The following is an 18879-nucleotide window of genomic DNA, read 5'->3' as shown; positions in this document are numbered from 1 at the left end:
CCATAAAGGAGTCAGAATGGCCTCAATTAGTCCACCAGGGACATAGGAAGCTGCCTTAGACTGAGTCAGGCCATTGGTCCATCTAGCTCAGTTTTGTCTACACTGACTGGCAGCTGCTCCTCAGGTTCTTGGGCAGGGGACATTCCCAGCCCTACCGGGAGATGCTGCTGGCGACTGGACCTCCTGCGTGCAAAACAGCAGCTCTGCTCCTGAGTCCCACCCCATTGAGTCCTGGATGAACAAGTTGATCTGGTATGGGTGACCAAAACCTGGTTGGATGAGGAAGGGGGGTCAGCTTGACTCAGCTGGACCCACCAGGCTTCGTAGTACAAAAACAGGCAAGAACTGATTGGTGAAGAGGTAGTGATACAGTGATCTGTTGGGAGTCAACACCCCCCCCCGTGCTGAAGTTCTCTGTCTGGCACTCTCCAAGGCGCAAGTCTGTGCACCTGGCCAGGGGGTGGGCATCGAAACAGGACTGGGGATTCTGTTGGGATCCACTTCTCTGTTACCATAGTGTCAGCACAGGGTCATCCAGTGGAGTTATTTTGGCTAGTGAAGGGGATGGTTCATCTAAATCCTGGAATGTGGGAAATCAGCCCTTGATGGTCCGCTGTTATGATTTTGCTGATAATATCAAGCGTGTTCATTTTGACCTGGACTCCACATTAAGGGAGAGGTTGGGGGTGGGGTGTGTGTGAACTGAAGCATCTGCTTGTTCACTTTTGATGAATGAGTTTCATCACCTTCAGCCTGATGATGTGACAGTTCCTTAGTGGGAGGATGAGGCCAAGGTCTTGCTTGTTAGAGCCATGTCCTCCTTGCTGGTAAAGGCTGCAAGAGGAGAACTGGCCAGGTGAGTTTCAGTGATGATAAATGCTTCCTTGCAGAGGGTTTGGTGTCCTTGTTGAAGGAATAGTGAGACCATTATAAAGGAAGTCATCTGTGGGTCCCACTAGCCTAGATAATGATAGGCCAGCTGCCAGCCTGGCACTAGAGTGAGTGAGTGAGTAATAAGAACCTAAGAAGAATCCGCTGCTGGATCCGGCCAAAGGGGGCCCATCTAGTCTAGCATCCTGTTCTTGCAGCAGCCAACCAGGTGCCTCAACGGGAAGAAGCCCCAAAGCAGGACGGACGCAACACAGCACTTTTCCCCCTGACTAGCAGGGGCATCTCTGGGGTTCCAGGCAGAGGAACGTTCCCAGCATTACTTGGAGACACCGTTGGGGACTGAACCTGGGACCTTCTGCATGCCAAGCAGATGCTCTGCCCCTGAGCTACAGCCCTTCTCTGATAACATCACAGCTGATCTCTAAAGCAGCCCAAGAGCTTCTTGATCACCACAAACACAGGAGATGCTATGCAGGGTTGTCAACGTCCTCCACAGATGTTGTCAAGCAAGCTAGCAAATGTATAACAAAACAAAATACCAGGAATACTCAGGAAGCAGCAAGCTATGAAATGACCCCACACGGTGTTACAAGTAGGGGGCAACAGAGGTAGCCAAGCACAGTTCTTTGTTCCTAACCAAGTGGCAAATGGAGGTATACCGCCTTTGAGCTTGGAGGAACCGTTCTCATCTATTGTGGCTAATCACTGTTGACAGTCAGGGATTCATCAAATTATTTGCAGAATCCATTTATATTTGCAGCCATCATAACATTCGGTGGCAATTCTGCAAGTTAAATTTGCACATGTTTCAGGAACTGCCTCCTTGCCTCTCCCACTAAATCTACCATCAGCCTTTCCTTTGGTTCATGCCATGCTCTAGTGCAGAGGTCGCCAAACTTTTTGGGCTGGTTGGCTCATTAGGAGTGTTGCCAGAGTGCTGTGGGCACCCCCCATTACTTCTCTCCCACTCCTGCAGGTCAGTCTCCCCTACCCCCAGACAGACAGAAAGATTCTTTGCTTTTCCGGGAGGTGTGGGTGGGTAAAGGTCAAATCCAGTAGAATTAAATCCTCTTGAATTTGGATGATATTACATGGAGTCCTTCCAAAACCATCATAAAATTAAAGCCTACAGTGGTGCACTACACAATAACAACCACAGATCCAGTGCTTGCAAGCACCATAAAAGCCTTGATCCACAAGGATCTTCATTATTTTTACACAGGATGACAACAAAACCAGTGGCAGATTGCAGAACGCATCTGTGTAGAGAGGTGACCTAAGATCTGATTTTAAGATATAAAACTTATGAGGATTTATGAGGATCCATGCCTCAGGCAGTGCTGGAAAGCACCAGGCCCATTACTTCTACTGTTCAGTGAATGGAGTTAGATGTGGTCTGTGATTTGATGGTGGTTGGGAACAGGGCAGAAAAATGGGCCGTTTCAAGAGGATCCATTTCACTGGATCCAGCGTGCATGTGCACCCTCTCTCTCCCTGACTCCTGTGCCCCCCCTTTCTCCCATTTGGCCACTCCGTCTCTCTATCTCCGGGCTCTCAGACTGCTCCCCTTTATTCCTCCTACTCTCCAGGTAGGCTGTACTCTGTTCAGCTGCTCAATGTTCAGTGCTGATGTGAGCCTTGGAAGGCGGGAGAGCTGAAGGAGGAAGTTGAACTCTTCCAACTTCCTTCTTTCCAAGGGTGGACAGTAACCAGTCTTGGCTTCACAAAGGGGACAATGAACTGATGGGGGGGTGCTCAATGGTTTTGGGGTACCAGAAGAAGTCTTGAAGGACACCATTGCACCCACAGGTGCTTCATTGGTGTCACAAATTTCCTCACCTTGCACACACCGCATAGTTTGGCCCTCTCAAGCTGCCCTTTCGGGCCACTAAGACACTCCAACTGCTTCAACATTGCTTCAGGAGAATGCAGCTTCTCCTCACCTGATCATATTAAGTCATAATCTTATACTTGAGTTGCACTGGCTGAGGGGCTGCAGGATTTGGCAGAAGCACCGGAGGAATGCACAATACACAGGCCCGATGCACAACTAATCACCTTGGCAGAAGACACCATCGGTGAAGGAGAAGCCACGTTGTGCTGGCAAAGGCACCCCAGTGGCATGGCTAGAACAGGGCATGGCTGTGGGCAGGAGGGGGAGGGGTGGCACAGGTGAGGAGCACAGCTATGCCACCTCTTACACCCCTCCAGGTCACACCACACAACTTGGCACCACAGCGGGCCTGGCACAAGGTGTTTTCCTCCTGTTGGCTTCTTGGTGGGGGCAATTTAAAATAGTTGCCCTTGCATCAGGAGATGGTGCAACCCGGCATCCTATCACAGCATCCCACCACCAGAATATACCGTCATCCCCCCCAAAGACCATTACTCTAGTGATAGGGCAGGTGCCAGGGGTCTCTCTCTCTCTCTCTCTCTCTAGGCCCATGCTCTGCACACTTTGAATGCACAAGGGGGGGGTCCTCTGAAGATGGGAATGGGGAGAAAAGGGACTTTGCACAACCAGCTGGCCTCCAGAACACACCCAGACCCACCCACTGCTCACAAAAACAGCCACCTTGCTTTGGGACTCTTGGCAAGTAGCATGGGGACAAATTCAGAAGTGCAGGGTCCCTTCCTGTTAGCCACAGCCATGTCCCCTCTCCCCCCTTTTTTGCTGTGGGGTTGAGAATGAGATCCTAATTAATACCTTTTCCGACAACAACAGACACTCCTAGGAACCAATAAGTATGAAAGAGGAGAGTGTTAGCTACTAAGAAGAGTCTTCTCAGTGGCTAACACACTCCCCTTTCATGCTGATTGGCTCCAGCATGCTAGAGATATAGGAGCCCTGCTGGAACCCTGCTCCTAAAAGAATAAAGACCCCCAGAGCCCCCAGGTGACTACACCCCTGCTTGGCAAATGCCTCTTGCCTTCCCCAGGTGAGTCTGGTAGAACCCTTTCTCCAAGGGAGGGCATGTGCGCTTCTCTGCAGCTGCCCTGCCAAGGGACTCATGTGGGCACTGTGTAATCTCCTCTTTCCTTCCCTTTGTGTTGTGCTAAAAAATGGCACTTTTTTCAGGAGGAGCACAAGGAGATGCAGAGGGGGGACTCACAGCACTGGGCTTATGGCTGGTTGCACCACTGGGGCTGAGTGATGGGAGGGGGGACACTGTTGTGCCAATGGCGTGCATGTTGTGATTGTCCTCGGTGTGGTGAGTTCATTGGCTGTCTCTGAATGTGGACGGCATGCGGGCATCAATGCCAGCAGACTCTCTCATTTGCTTAGGATACAACAGCCGTTCTGCCAGGGTAGCAGCAATATCTCCCCCACGCCACCCTCAGCACCAGAAAAAATGGTGAATAGGATTGCTGTGTTATAATCCTGTTGGCCTTTGGATATGCCTTCTCCAGCCCTAGCATGTGCCCTTCAAAATCCTGCAACCAGTGCTGCACACAGTATTCTAACGTGTCCTTACCAAACATTTAGAAAATGGGTTTGCATATTTTCTGCAATCCCTACAGCCACACATCAAGTCTGTTTTATTTTTTATTGAAAGTAAAACAAAGCAAATTCTAAATTGATTTTATTCTAGTGTTTTAAGAATATGTCTGGCTTCTGAAAGCCTCTGAGCATGTGAATATAATTTAAAATGCACCTTGCACATTAACACAGTAAAATAGAGGATTTTTTAAAAAAAATCTGAAACCAGAAGAAATCAACCCAAACTTCAAGAGAAGGGTCTTGCTCCCTCATTCAGACAGGAGATCTAATTTGTAAACAAAAGCAGACAATGAAATCCTGGGACTCACCAAAAAGTCCCCGCTTCCTCCTTTTCCCTGAAGAAGAATTCCTCAGCAAGAGCTCTCAATTTAATCAGTTAGAAAAATTTGGGTCAAAAATCCCACATCCCCACCACACACTTGCAGTTTTTGCACAATTGTGCAGTTTCTAGCAGGAATTAATGCAAATAGTATACAGCCTTAGTGACAGATTTTTTTTATTTTTGAAAAACAGTCTCTACCTTGCATCTCCTCTTAATAACCATGTGAGTCTGGAGAAGATAGTTCTCATTTTGCAGACAGGGAAGCAAGGCTGGAAGAGAACAGGTGAGCCCAGGCCTCAGAGGGGGCATGAACGGGGATTGCCCTGGTGCCCATTCAACCTGCTCCCTATTGGACGCCACTGGCAGACAGCAACCAGAACAACAAGGGGCTCCCGGTGGGTGACAGAAGAGGAAAAACCTTGTCTTCGGAAAGGCTGGACATTCGCCCTCTGGGACTTGACCAGGAAACTATTTGAAATGGGGCAGCTGCCCACACAAAGCAAATCCTTCAGCAGCTATGTGAACGGGACCCACATCCAAACAGATGCCACACTGCAGACACAACCTTAGTTCACCAAGCTCCAAATGCAACACATATGTATTTTACGACTTACCCTATTTTGTGATTTTAGGGCTTTTTAAAATTGTTTTTAATGCCGTATTTTAAAATTGTAATCTGCCCTGGTACCTCTGGGTGAAGAGCGAGTAATACATTATTATTATTATTATTATTATTATTATTATTATTATTATTATTATTATTATTATTATTATTATTATTATTATTATTATTATTAACAACAACAACAACAAGGACATGAAGGGAAAGCCAGTGTAGCCAGCAAGCAAAGTCTGGGCCTAACAGGGTGCCCTGCAGAGACCAAAGTGTCTTCTTAGTCTAACAAACTAACTAAGGGGTGCAAGGGGGTCCCTCGGACATAGAATATTCTGCATCAAAACAAGTGGATCAACTATATAGTCATGTAGAGTCCCCATTTGCAGGGGAGTGATGGAATTCCTTTCTCCAGTTTCGCTTTTGTTTCTGTAAACACGAAAGTTGAGCCACAACACCCAGGAACAAAGGAAGTAGCCTGATCCCAAGTCAGGGCATTGGCCCATCTAGCTGAGCTCAGTACTATCTACACTGACAGGCAGCAGCTTCCCAGAGTGTCAGGCCCAGGAGGCTCTTTCCCAGCCTTTCCTGGTGATGCTGGGTACTGAACCTCAGGCCTTCTACATGCAAAGCAGACGCTCTGCCACTGAGCTCTGGACCCTTCGTCCATAAGACAAAGCAGAGCAAGTCTCCAGCAGATTTTTGGATACTGGCGGCTCTCGCAGGGAAGACAGCAAAATACAATAACATCTAGGAAATCGTGTGCCAATATTTCTACAACAATGGGAATAATGATAGGAATAGAATAGCTGGGAAATGGCTCCCTGGTTTTTGCTTTTTTTGTTAAAGTGAGTAGGTGTCATCCCCAAGAAGGCTGGCTTGCAGGGCACTTTGCTTTCTGTCACAAAATGTGTCTTGGCCCCAGCTCTCAGCATTCAGCATCTGAACATGTTACCAGAACAGCTGGGTTTTGCCAGGAAGCATTTGGGCAGGGCTGGTACCCTAATATGGGAAGGGTGCAGTGTGGGAAATGGGCCCCCAATAATTATTACAAATAAAGTTAAAACATATTTATTTATTTTGTGTTCTTCAAAATACTACTAGAATGGTTGGCAATATTATAGATTTTAATTCCTTAGGATAAATATCAAACCGTAGACTGAATTCTCAGTACAGGAAAGAGAAACACCTGTAGGCATCCAATTCATAAAATAAAATGAAAGACTACAGAGGTCTTAGCTTTCTTCTAGCAACGCAATAGTGATCTCAGGTCATACAGAGCTCCCCTCACCCTGCAGGGGCCTTGTTCGGGGTGTACCATTTGGCCTGAGCCCTGGATATTTTGCAGTGGGCTCCTCCCCACTCCCCAGCCGCTTAAACTTTGCTTCTAGGGCATTTGGGTGCACTGTAGAGTGCAGCACTCTGCTGGTGAGACCCCAGCCATCACCCACCATCTTAATTTCCCAGCAGCATCTCTACATATTGTTGCGCTGTGTGTAGTTGTGCTGCTTAATTTCATTTAAAAGCAGCACCACAGCAGCAGAGAGTAACAGCAGATGTTGAAATGCGAGTGTGCCAGTGTGTTCGTGCGTTTGCCTAAGAAAGCAGGCTTTTACCCTGCATCAGCATCACTGAGACTTGAGACTTAGTAAAATAAGAAAAGCTACTTTATTGATAGAAACACATAGTAGATAGAAAGGCAAACCCAGTTCTAACTAACTAAGTTGGAGGCCAAACGCCCAGGTGTAGGGGTTAGCCTCATGGTTTGGAGAGAGCAGCGACAAAGGGGTGTCTTCTCTCTCCTGGACAGCCAGAGAAGAAAGGAATGGAAAGGGCGGAAAGAGGAGGGGCAGGTAAGCTTCCCTAAAGGCGTCACAGTTTAGCGACAGAAGGAAGTCAGTCAGAGCATCACAGGTAAAGGTAAACAAGCCTATCCATCTGGAGGGCCCTAGCTCTATCTTCCCGCTGGAGCTTAAACAAAAGAACAAAACAGGAGTTGCTCTTGCCCCACTTCCAACACATATAAATTAGCATGTGCAAATTAGTGTCACGGCCCTGGGCCCCCCACTAGTCCTTTAATATCCTAGCAGTGCCTCTGCCCTCCTGTTCCCCAGGTGCAGAGGCAAGACTCCCCCCCCCCAATGCACGCACTTGACTGAGCTCTTTATTCTGCATCACCCCAACCTCCTCTCAGGAAGCCAGAGGCTTTGGGTGGGTTTTCTACATTAAGAGGAACATCACATGCCAGGGGTCGTCCTTCACTATAACAAAAGCCATGTTATTTGGAGACCTCTCCAAGACAGAAGCCATATGCAGAAAACTTGCCCAGCTTGTGGCAATCTTGCCAATGCCAACCTTTTATAACACCATAAAGATCAAGTGCCAATGCAAACCCATGCCACCACTCAACATCTATTCAAATATGGAGAGCTTGCATGCACACATACATTTTTTACCATCTTCCGTATAAGCTATGAATACAAGAGGACACATTTACGGAGCTTCTGGTGTGGGAAAACAGTCAAATATCCTAATTTGGGGACAAATGTACCCCCATCCTTTCAGAACACTCTTGTTCTTCAGCCATTTTCACCCTCGTTAATGAGGGGGAAAAGAGTCAGTGTGGCGTAGTGGTAAAGGTGCTGGACTATGACCTGGGAGACCAGGGTTCGAATCCCCACACAGCCATGAAGCTCACTGGGTGACCTTGGGCCAGTCACTGCCTCTCAGCCTCAGAGGGAGGCAATGGGAAACCCCCTCTGAATACCGCTTGCCATGAAAACCCTATTCAAAGGGTCGCCATAAGTCGGGATCGACTTGAAGGCAGTCTATTTCTATTTTTTTCAACGAGGGGCACACATGGATCAATCCAAATCTGAGAGGAGAATTGGAACTTACCAGTAATTGGGATTCAGCCCCCCCCCAAATGGAGTAAATTTTGTTTTCAGTGGAGTTTCCCAAAAAATTGTATTGATGGGGTCCTACCCCCAGCAACACTAAATACCAATCTACAAGAAGATTTCTGACTCTTTAAACGTTAGCAAAATCCCAAGCTTTTTTTTAAAGCTCTCTGTGTGAGGAATGCTTTATTCCTTCCAAAATCTGTAGAAAGAGGCAGGGCAGTGTCTTCCACACAGCCTCTCTTCTCCAGGAGGTTGCAGAGGAAGGTGACTGGTGAGCACTCACCTGGGTCTCCGAGAGGCTGAGGCTACTCGCCAGTTGTTTGCGTTCTGCTCCTACCACGTAGTGGTTCTTCTCAAAAGCACGCTCAAGTCTCAGGAGCTGCGAGGGCGAGAAGGCCGTTCGGATCCGTTTGGGCTTCCTGGCAAAGGGGCCATGTAATAGCAGACTCTCCTGGGACACTTCGCCGCCTGTTGGGAAAGTGCCAGGGATCAGAGTCCACTCAAACATGGCAAAGACCGTCTCACCCCCCCCACCCCAGACAAGAGCCCTGTTGTGCTACAAAGCAAATGCCCCAAGATGATGCAAGAATGAACTAGCCAGACCAAATGGGTGAAATGCCTCCAGGAGGCCCAAGAACCGGATCCCAGACACCTCCACTCCTGCCCCAAGTATAAGCACTGAGATTTGCAGTCACCTGGCGGTAGAAGCCAAACAAAACAGTGCCCACCAGCACTGGCCTTGGAGGAGCTGCTTTTGTGGCCTTGTCCATCCCAACAGCCACCTTGTTTTATTCCAAGAAAGGATGCTGCTCTGACTAAACAAGCAACTAGTCAGTGGCAGCATCAGTTGGGGGGGCGGGGCAGGGGCTTGAATGACCTTAGAGCCACCCCCTGTAGCCTCTGCAGGCATTCCTGAGGCACACACCTTTTCAGGTGGCAGCATGTGTCTTGGGCCAGCCCTAGTTAGTTTGGGGAGGGACAGAGATCTGCCTTTGGTCTACTTATCTGAGAAAGCAATTACTAGTTCACCAGCCACTGACAAGGCTCCCCAACCCCGAGACTTATTCCTTTGCAGATGGAGTGGAAGGACAGGCCAAATCCAGATGATGCTTACACATTTGTTAAAAATATTTAATAACTGCCCTTCACCAAAAAATTCCAGAGCAGTGTACAAAAAATGTAAATAAAATTAAGACGTACAAGATGTACGTACAATACAAAAGCAACAAAGAAACATAACAAAATGTTAAAGACAGAATAGACCTCAATTCCAAAAATCATATATAATCTACAATGACTAGGCAAAGATGAAGATCTTCAACGGGTACCAAAGTCAGCCTGTAATACACAGACAGGGAGCTCGGATACACAGCGCAGCCGATGGGCCATTTATGTGCGTACATGTAATAGAGCATCCCCACCCCACGCCAGAAACATATATGAAAGTAAGGCTCAGGTGCATAGTCCCAAATCACAGTTTACATTAAAAAGTGGTATGTGGAAAAGCTGAGAAATGCACTTGCATGTTAAGGTAATATAGATGATTAAAAAGACAACAAAGATTCACAGGGTTGATTCTGCTCTGCTTGGAAAGAGCCTGTCTAAAGACTGTTTTATTTGTTGGGTGAGGGTTAGAATGATGGCCCATTCCATTCCTGCAAGTTGCGTAAATAAGGGTCTGTACAGCCGAGAATTACTGTTCCATTCTGCCCAATGAAGAGATCTCTGTGCCAATAAAGCCTACACAGGAGGTTCCTTAAGGAGAATGCCTACTTTGTAAATACCTGCTTAGAGATGCAGGGAATTGCACCGCTAATTTGCAGACTAACTGGCCTTGGTGGGGGAGTTGCATCCCCCCCCTTTGTATTTTTTCTTTGTTTGTTTTTTAAACTATTTTTTAAACTCTGTTTTTTAAACTATATGCTGTAGATGTATTTGCATTACTTGGGCTGCATTTTTAAATTTTACTGAGTTCAATTGAGTTAATTCTCCCACAGATTTAGTTCTATTTATTTGTAATAATTATAATTATAATTTGTAAATTCCCACTGAAATTAATGGGGTCTAAAAGTGTTCAACTTGGGCCGGATCATCCCTTGTTGGGCAGCAGCCATTGGAAAATGGCTATCAGTTAACAATTAGCATTTATATATGATCCACTAGCATCGGTATCTAATTTCAAACCTTCCACACAAGAGAACAAAATCCTCTGTCGCTACTCTACAGAAAGCAATGGGAGCAGGCTGGGCCTTACTTTGGGAGCACGCTTTGCCTATGCTTGCTTCCCATTCCCTGGAATTGTCTGCATCTTCCTTTAGACATGGCGGGGGGGGGAATTATGACTGCTCAGGACAGACTCTTGACAATGGTGTGGACCATTTTTATACTTTGCAAGTCACTTTGCTTCTATTAGGAAAGGGGTTAACCAATTTTATGAATAAAAAAACTAAATAGTAAAGAAATCATAGAAAAATAATCTGAAGCTCCCCAGAATATTAAATTCTCAATAAATGAATTCTGCCAGAACACTGTGGTTCTATACTAAATTTTCCACCAAACCTCACATCAGACATGCGGTGCGATCAACGACTGAGTCAGGGAGAACATGTTTAGTTTTTTTTAAATTAAGACAGCTGCGGATTTCATCCACAGAACCCTCAAATGTCCTTCCAGCAGATGACACAAATATCTAGAAACATTTCTTTCTAAGGGACAGATTGCCAATATTGAGATCTACACTCTTTTTGTGTAAACAGGGATCACCATCATCCCAAGTGGTTAATTTAAAAAGCATGTTTTGAGCAATGGTGCTTGCGGTGTGTCTGGGAATACACGGGGGGGGGGGAGCAGGGGGAGGACTCAACTTTTTCTTTTAAAAGGGTGTTTGCTTTGGTAGCAACATAAAATAGGCTGAGTGAGAACTCCTTAGATTAATAAGTAGTTGAAAAACTACTCAATTAGAATTGTTCTGCTGGGAGGGTTTTCCTGCACGAGCTGCCGGTTTGGTGAGGGGGAGAACATGCAAACTCTTGTGTGGTGCCTGTTCAGCTTGATGGGGCTTGCGGGGGGGAGGGTTCACCTTAGATTCTGTCAGTTATTACTATTCTTGAGTGGACCCCGGCCCCACCACTGGTGGAATTTTAAGATCTCATCCTACCAACAGAGCAGACTGCAATGATGACAAGCTCGCTAAATCGCTGTTATTTATTGTAAACTTACACCTTTCAAAAAGAAGTCACTTTCATATTTCCATGGCCAAATCTGGATTTTCTGCCTCCAGACAGTCCCTTCTACATATTTATTTATTCCTATGTACGCACTAAATTAATAGACCATTCATTTTATAACTCTGAGTAGTTTACAGTGAAAACCAAAAAAAGCAAAAACAATTAAAGCAATTATAAAATCTAATGTTTAAAACAGTACGAGACAGAAACCAAACTGGTTTTGTTCAGTTTAAAATTAATAACCAAGATGCCCCTTAAAAGCTTGCTGAAATAAAAAGAGCCTCCCCTGGCTTCCCTAAATGCCAAGCAAGGCCTCTTAGATGAGGAGTCTGCAACCTGCTGTGACACCACAGAAAAGGGTCTAGGTCTTATGGGCACCTGCTGCTGCGGTGGTGGAGGAAGAGGCGGAAAGACAGTCTAAGAGTCTCCTGGAAAGATCTGAGCACCTAAGTGAGGATGTTCATGGGAAAAGGCAATCCTCAGGAAGTGTGAAGCGGTCCTAAAACGCCAATTGTTTTGCTAGCGACTGATGCTTCATCTCTAGCAAGGAAGAGTCCGTTTTATTGTCAGGCCTGGGAAGAGAGAATCCAGGTCCTTTTGAGAAGGAAAGTTTTGTGCTGATCAGTCAAGAAGCAAAGATCAAGATCATCACAATAATTTAACATTAATTGCCCAGCACATTCCTTGCACCATCACACAATCGTGCCAAAGTCAAGGAGCCTGGACTCCTCTGGGAGGAAGGGCAGGATATACAATCTATCAATCAGTAAAAAAATAAAATAAACATGCAAGTCTTATTGTTTGCAATAGATGGAAGTTGAAAGCATGCACTTAACTCTCGAATTAATAAAAGCAAGGAAACTGAAGTGTGCTTCATTTTTGCTGGATATTCCACTGACGGTCACGATGGCAATTTATAAAACACCAGCAAGGCAGAACAATAGTGGGTCGCCTGCCTAGAGGTATAAAGGGAAGGGAAGATAATGCCCAGCGTTGAAGAGCCGGGAAAATGCGGGCCTTTCCCGAACCTCAAAGAGAAACGCCCAACCATATCTTCCGAGCACAAAACCCATAACAATAAACTTAATCACCGACAACTGGCTATCCGTGAACGACCCCCAAGATTTTCCTCAGAGCCGGCCTGGAGGAAGCCCCGAGCAAGGCCGGGAGTGGAAGGGCCGCGCGGTGAGGGTGAGGCTTGACCTCCAAGGCAAAAGTCCCTCGGCCGCCATGTGCCGCGACAACGTGGGGTACTCCAGCGGCGGACAGCAACTCAGAAGTCAGGGCTAAAGAACCCCCCCTCCTAGTATTAAGAAGGGCGAGCAGCAGTCACCGCCCAGTCCAGAAGCCGCCCTCCTCCTCGAAAGAGGGTGGGGGGTTCAGCAGGGCTGTCTAGTCGGGTCCGTGGCTAAGAAGCACCAGGTAGAAGGGGGGGGGACACACAGAACCGTTTCAATGCGTGTGTGTGAGTGACTGTATTGTGTAGACCGCGCACGCCGCTGGCCGCAAAGTTTTGCGCAACTGGGCAGATGGTGCAGCGCCTCTTGGCCCTCGACTAGGTCGCGAAGGAATCGCGGGCGTTTAGCGCCGGTGCTGGACGATTTTCGGGGAAGGGGGTACGGCTACGCGTTCCGAAAAGGGCCAGGATTCAAGCAGCTCTCCGAAGCCTCAAGGCGTCTCGCTTTTAAGGCGCCCGGCTCCCCTCCAGGCATCCAGGCGGGCATCTCCGCGGCAGACAAGTTCTCCGGGCGCAGGAGGCCCGGGAGGCCCCGCGGGCTTCCCTGAGAGTCTGTCGGGCTAGCGAGCGGAGCAGCTTCGGCAACGCCGGCTGACCGTGCCGCTGGAGCCTGGGCTGCTAGGGCACTCTCACCGCCCGGCCAGCTCCGCTCGGAGCCGCCGCGGAGGCCCCCTTCAGGGCTCCGTCCCTTTAGCGACAGGCAGACATCCCACAGGTCAAGCTGTCCCCCATTTATTTATTTATTTATTTATTAAATGTATATCCCGCCCTTCCTCCCAGAATTTTTGCCGTTCAGGTACAGGAGCCCAGCCAGGAAAAACGCTGGCAACCCTGCCGCCCGCTGGCGGGTCGGCCTCTCTCCCTCCCTCCCTCTCTCGCATTTAATGGGGCGCGGAGCTCGGCCCCCTTCCCCTGGGGCGCCGGGCTTAATCCCCTCCCGGACTCCGAACAAAGGCCCTTTGATGGGCCGCTCGCCTTTCACGCGCCGGCCGAGGAGCTGCGCGGGGCGGCGCGGCCTCGAGTTGCCTGGACAGCTCGGTAATGAGAAGCGGCCCGCGGAACAGAACCGGGGGGGTGTCACGGGAAGGATCTTGTGGGGGGAGGGGCGATTTAGAACAGGGCAGGAAGCCCCCGCAAGGCAAGGCAAGGCAAGGCAAGTCAGGGAGAAACCCGACGATGGCAGCTGGCGGCGATCCCGCAAGCCAGGATCGCTGCGCACCCTTGACGGAGACCGGGAGGGTTCAAGCGCCCTTCCGACCCCGGCCCCTTCATTCCCAGCCCCCTGTACAGGGGAGGAATGCTGGGCACAGGCCCGGCGGCTCCTGGGAGGCCGAGTCCGGCACTCCTCTCTTTCCTGCCAGCCCCATCCAGGTTTGGGGCCGGATCAGTCCCAAGCAGGGTGCCGGCGCCGTCTTCGCTCTTCCACGTCCCGCGGGAGGTAGGGTCGGAGCCGGAGTCCCTTGGTGCGCTTGTCTTCCAGGAAGAGTCCTTGGCTCCCCCCGCAGAGACAGAACTTGCAGGATCTTTCCGGGGGGGTGCTCCAGGGGGACCCCTTTTCCTGCCACGATTGTTAAAGGCCGCGAGGTCAGTCCAGCCCGGCGGATTCTCGCCTCTTGTGGGGGGGACAGATTTGGCGATAGCGGTGAAGGGGCATCTTCCCTTGGCAGAAAAGTCTGGCTCTCTGCGGAAGGACTTCCTCGCCGTTGGATGCCTCCTGCCTTTTGTACACACTTCCCTTTCCCCCTTCCCAGAGAAAAATAATGGAAAACGAGGGGCACGATCCCGTCTGAGTTGTTCACCGTCCAACCCCGTTGATTTCTTTCGAGACTTCCGCGCCTGCTGGAAGGAAACGAAGGAGGCTGCAGGTGGCCTGAAGCCTGCCCGGTCTCGCCCCCTTAGAATTTTATCGCCGTATTCTGGAGAAATAATAAGTGCCCCTTGATTTCAGGAGGCCTCATCATTTAGGACTGCAAACCCCAGCGCATTTACTTTCAAGCAACTTGCGCCAACAGCGGGGGGGTTTGAGCGCCGGCCGCGGGCACTGCCCTGCGCGGATCATTCCTGGGCCCTCCGCCTTCCTCCGACATCCAGTTGGCCCTCCCGGGTTCAACTGTGGGGGGGGGGCGGCGCCAGAGAATGACCGGCGGACTTGGGCCCCGCGCAGACTGCTGCACAGTTTGGGCTTGTTTGTTTTTTAAGGTTTGGGGGTAAACGGACTTTATTTTTTTTAATCAGGTATAATCACCGGGGGCCTCCCAGTCCGTTAAGGCAAGGATCGCCTCCATTGTGTAAAAGCGCCGGCGCGCGCAGGGCCGGCTCCTTCGATTCCAGGCGCCAGGAATCCAGCTCGAGTCGAGGACCTCCACGGTCCCCGGCCTGGAGGCTCGTCTCAGGGGTCAACCTGCGATTGTATCTAAGATTAAAGAGCTTCGATTTCCCTTACCCACCTCCGACCTGGCTGTGATTTTTTCGCCCACGAAGGGGGGGATAAAAGAGAGATAAAATATAACCCTCTTTTGTTAGTGAGTCGAAAACGGGAATTTTACCTTCGCAGGGGCGAGGCATTATTGCCATATATTTATAACGGACGAATATCTGGATCCTCGACACAAAGCCGCAAAAGTGGAAAGCATCGATTTAGGAGCCGTTGCTGTCCAGGTTGAAGCTCTCGGAAAGGGAGCCGCTGACGCTCCCAGCCTAGGATGCGAGCTCCGACCCCGTTATTCCACGACCGAGTGCAGAGCGCTCACCTGGGCAACCGCCTCCACGCGCGTCTTCGCAGCAAACCGTTCCAGGTCCAGGCAAAGGCCAGAGCGTCCCGCCTCCGACCCTTGCCTCTGGCGGCCAAGAACGAAGCGGGGAGACGGTTCCTGCCGCATCCAAGGCTCGGCCGCTGGAGGAAACGGCCCGTCCCGCCGAGCTCCTCTGCAAATTCCAGCGGTAACCAGCAAACGTCTGGAACACGGTGGGGTGGGGTGGGGCGGGGTGGGATGGGGTGGGCGAGGTGCGGCTGGGTTACATTTACTCACACTTCAAAGACAGGACCACTGGCCTTTGTAATGCGGAGCTGTTACACTTCTCGGAACTTCCCCGTCTCCACACCGGCAGAGGGGCAAGATTCAAGGAGATCGAGGGCACGTCGCTCTCCAGAGGAGACCGGGTGACAACCAGTAGCGGCAGAAGGGCCACGAGCCCGCGGGCTGGAGAGATGCTCGCCTGGGAGCGGTCTGGCCGAAGGGGCCGCCGGCCTCTTACCAGCTCCTGCCGAGAAGGGCCCTTGCTGGCTTCTGCCCTCGGCTGCTGAGTCCCGCTGAGGCCTTTCTGCTTCCAGAACCGGCGTCTCGCTCGCTCGCGCGCTCTCCCGCACACGCCCAGGCAAGCCACGGGTGAAGCTTCCCTTCCCGTGAAGCAGCCGCCATCTCTGGCCCTAGTGCTGGACTCCAGGACGCCCCCAGAACGCCTGGCCGGGCAATGGGGCCTCTGTGCGCGCCGTGGGTGAGCCTCGGACCGGCCTGCCGACTCTGTCAGGACAGCTGCGGCGGCTTCAGCTGCCCCTTCAGGCGACAAGAGGCCAGCCTCACAGGCAGGACCGTCCACAGGGAGCTGCCCTGTACCCAATCAGACCTCGGAGTCCATCTCGATCAGCACCGTCCGCCCTGACCGGCAGGCTTGCCAAAGGTTCAGGAGCCTCCCCAGCGCTCCCTGCAGACGCTGCCGGGGTTGGCCCTTTTGCACGCAGAGCGGCTGGGTGCCAACGAAGGACGGGCTTCCGCACAGGCCGCTGCGCCCCGTCAACGCTGCGATGCAGGAGAGACTCCCCCGGGCCAGGGCCGAGGTGGGCTCCTGGCCAGCCCCCAGCAGGCCCCGGCCCGGCTCCCTGGGAGAAAGGTCCAGCCAGGCCTCCCCACCGCCTGCCCGCCGCCCTCGCCCGGAGCCCTTACCTTGGAAGCGATGCCCAAAGAAGCGGTTGCGGAGCACCCAGGGGTAGAAGTTGAGCGGGTCGCGGGGCTGGGCGCCGAAGAAGGGGTGCGGCGAGGGCGGGAGGTGCGAGGCGCCGAGCTGCGGCGGATGGACAGCCAGGGCGGGCGGGTGGCTCACGGCCTCCGGGAAGAGCAGCTCCGGACTGCCATAGAGCGAGCGCCCGGCGGCGGCCGAGCCTTGGAAGCCGTGAGCGAAGGCTTCGACGGCGGCGCTGGCCGGGTAGCCCAGGGCGGCGGAGACGGGCGGCCGGAGGGGCTCCTCGGCCAGCGGGTGGTTGTCCTTGCCCACCAGGGATTCGATGGTGAAGCAGCGCTTGGCCGCCGTCGCCCCCGGCTGGAACATGGCGCCCGGCGGGGCGAGGGTGAGCGCGGGCGCACAGGAGGCCCCCCGGGCGTGGGTACAAGAGGGCGCCACGACGGGCGCGCCCGGCGGAGGGCCGGAGCCAGCGGCCGGCAGAGCCTTCCGACGGCCTTGCTGCCAGCGAGAGCCCGGCAGGCTGGTCCAGGCAGGGCGCGCCGACGCCAGGCGGCTCTGGGGAGGTGGCACCGGCACTCGCGCCCGTTCACACGCGCACTCACCCTCGCTCCCTCCTCCCGCCCCATCCACCCGGTGCACAGTGGGCGCGCTCTTGGGCGAGCCGTCCAGATAAGCCGAGTACCTGCCGGGCCGCCCCCTCTGATTGGCCAGGCTCACCTGCCCCGGGGTTGGGGAGGGCACGTGGGAAGGGGAGGAGGCAGCGGGGTCGCCACCAAAAGGCGGCATGGAGCGCCTGCGAAGCTGCGCTGCCGCTCTGGATCCGCCCCCGGCTCCCCCTCCCCCAGCCCCCTAGAAAGACAGGGAGGGGGCAGGCAGAAATCCTCCCGGAGCTGGCTTGCGGTGCGGGAGACCCCCTTGCTGCCTCGGTCGGATCCGGACCTCGAAGGAAGATTTCAGCGCGTGAGACCGTCAGAAGGGAGGCGGTGCCCCCTCCCGCAGCCCCTGCAAGAGGAAAGGAGGGGGACGCCGCCGCAAACGGGGCTTTAGCCTCCGCCCCGCTCTTCTACGGTCTACTTTGTCACCCGCGGACCGGCAGCCGCCTTGGGATGAGGCGGGATGGGCCTAAGCCAGGCTTCACACTCCTTCTCTGTTCAGGCCCTTCCTTGCCTCTAGTGGCTCCCCCCCCCAAAAAAAACCACCTCCCCACACAAACACACAGGGGAGGCTCCTTGGAAGGTTACCGGAACTAGGTCTAGGGGCCCGACGTAGCTTCCCCGAGCGTGGCCACGCGGATAAGAAGCGGGAGTTTTGCGGCGACCCTCCACCCACCCACCCAGCAGCAGATTTGACGGCGCGGGGGAGAAAGAAAGAAAGAAAAAGACTCACTCTGAAAGCAAAAGGAGGCGCCTGACCTGAACTGGCGCTGCCGATCCTGGATTTCTGCCGGTCCTCGGAACTAGCCTCCCGACCGCTGCGCTGGCGGTTTCTCCTCCTTTGAAGGGGAGGCGTCCCTCGCGGATGTTGGAGGGGCCCTTTCTGTCCCCCAGACGCTGCCACAGAAGCTCTCCTTTGGCCCTTGGGCGGGACGGGGCGGCGCCGCCTTCCTTCCACTTCTCGGCCCCAGCGGTTCTGGAACGGATCTGCCCGCTGGAGAGCTGGATTCGCCAGAGGAACTCGGTCCTCCGCGTGGGGCTCCTGGGGTTTTGCGTGGAACTCCGAGGCTGCCGCGAGGTCAGTGACGCCCCTGGGGGCTCCCTCTGGGGTAAGCTCCCCCTTGGCTTACTCGCAGGGGGGCAGGCGCGCGGGAAAGGGGCTTCCGACCCCGGGAGGGGGCAGCGCGGGGCTCCGGAGCTCCTGTAGGCCCCAGAGCGTTCGGGAGGTTTAGCTCCTTGATTCCACCCACCACCACCATTTGGGGGGGGGCTCGGTGGGAAGAAGAAAGAGCGAGAGAAGGAAGGCGCCTCTGTGGAGGGCTGAGGGAGAGCACAAGGCGGGACGCTTTCGGCCCCCTTTGGTCTGAATGGAATGCGGCGACCCTTCGTCCAGCTCCATGCTCCAGAGAGCAAGCGGAAGAAGCCCCGAGGCCAAGGCCGACGAGCCAGGTCAGCCGAGAGGGAAAAGGAGGCTGGCTGGGGAGGGGCCGGCCGCCAGTCCAAGGTGCCCTGCCTCGACGGTCCCCAGAGACGGAAAGGCCGGGCTGACTGGCCTGAATGGCTGGGAGGCGAAA

General features: G+C 52.6%; 1 protein-coding gene across 1 annotated transcript in view; it reads right to left on the bottom strand.

Moving 5' to 3' along the window:
- The window catches only part of LOC133364453 (homeobox protein EMX1-like), a 30996-nt gene extending 13954 nt beyond the window's left edge, over positions 1–17042 (bottom strand). Inside the window, exons 1-2 of the mRNA XM_061584988.1 lie at positions 16637–17042; positions 8515–8699 (exon numbers count right to left, since the gene is read on the bottom strand). Coding sequence (XP_061440972.1) covers positions 8515–8699; positions 16637–17018 — 567 coding nt within the window. The 5' untranslated portion in view covers positions 17019–17042. The remainder of the gene's footprint in view (positions 1–8514; positions 8700–16636) is intronic.
- Positions 17043–18879: the final 1837 nt, after the last annotated feature.

The sequence above is a fragment of the Rhineura floridana genome, chromosome 9 (assembly GCF_030035675.1).
Source record: "Rhineura floridana isolate rRhiFlo1 chromosome 9, rRhiFlo1.hap2, whole genome shotgun sequence".
Classification (NCBI taxonomy): domain Eukaryota; kingdom Metazoa; phylum Chordata; class Lepidosauria; order Squamata; family Rhineuridae; genus Rhineura; species Rhineura floridana.
Note: the sequence above shows the minus strand (reverse complement) of the source record. Positions and strands in the feature narration are given on the sequence as shown.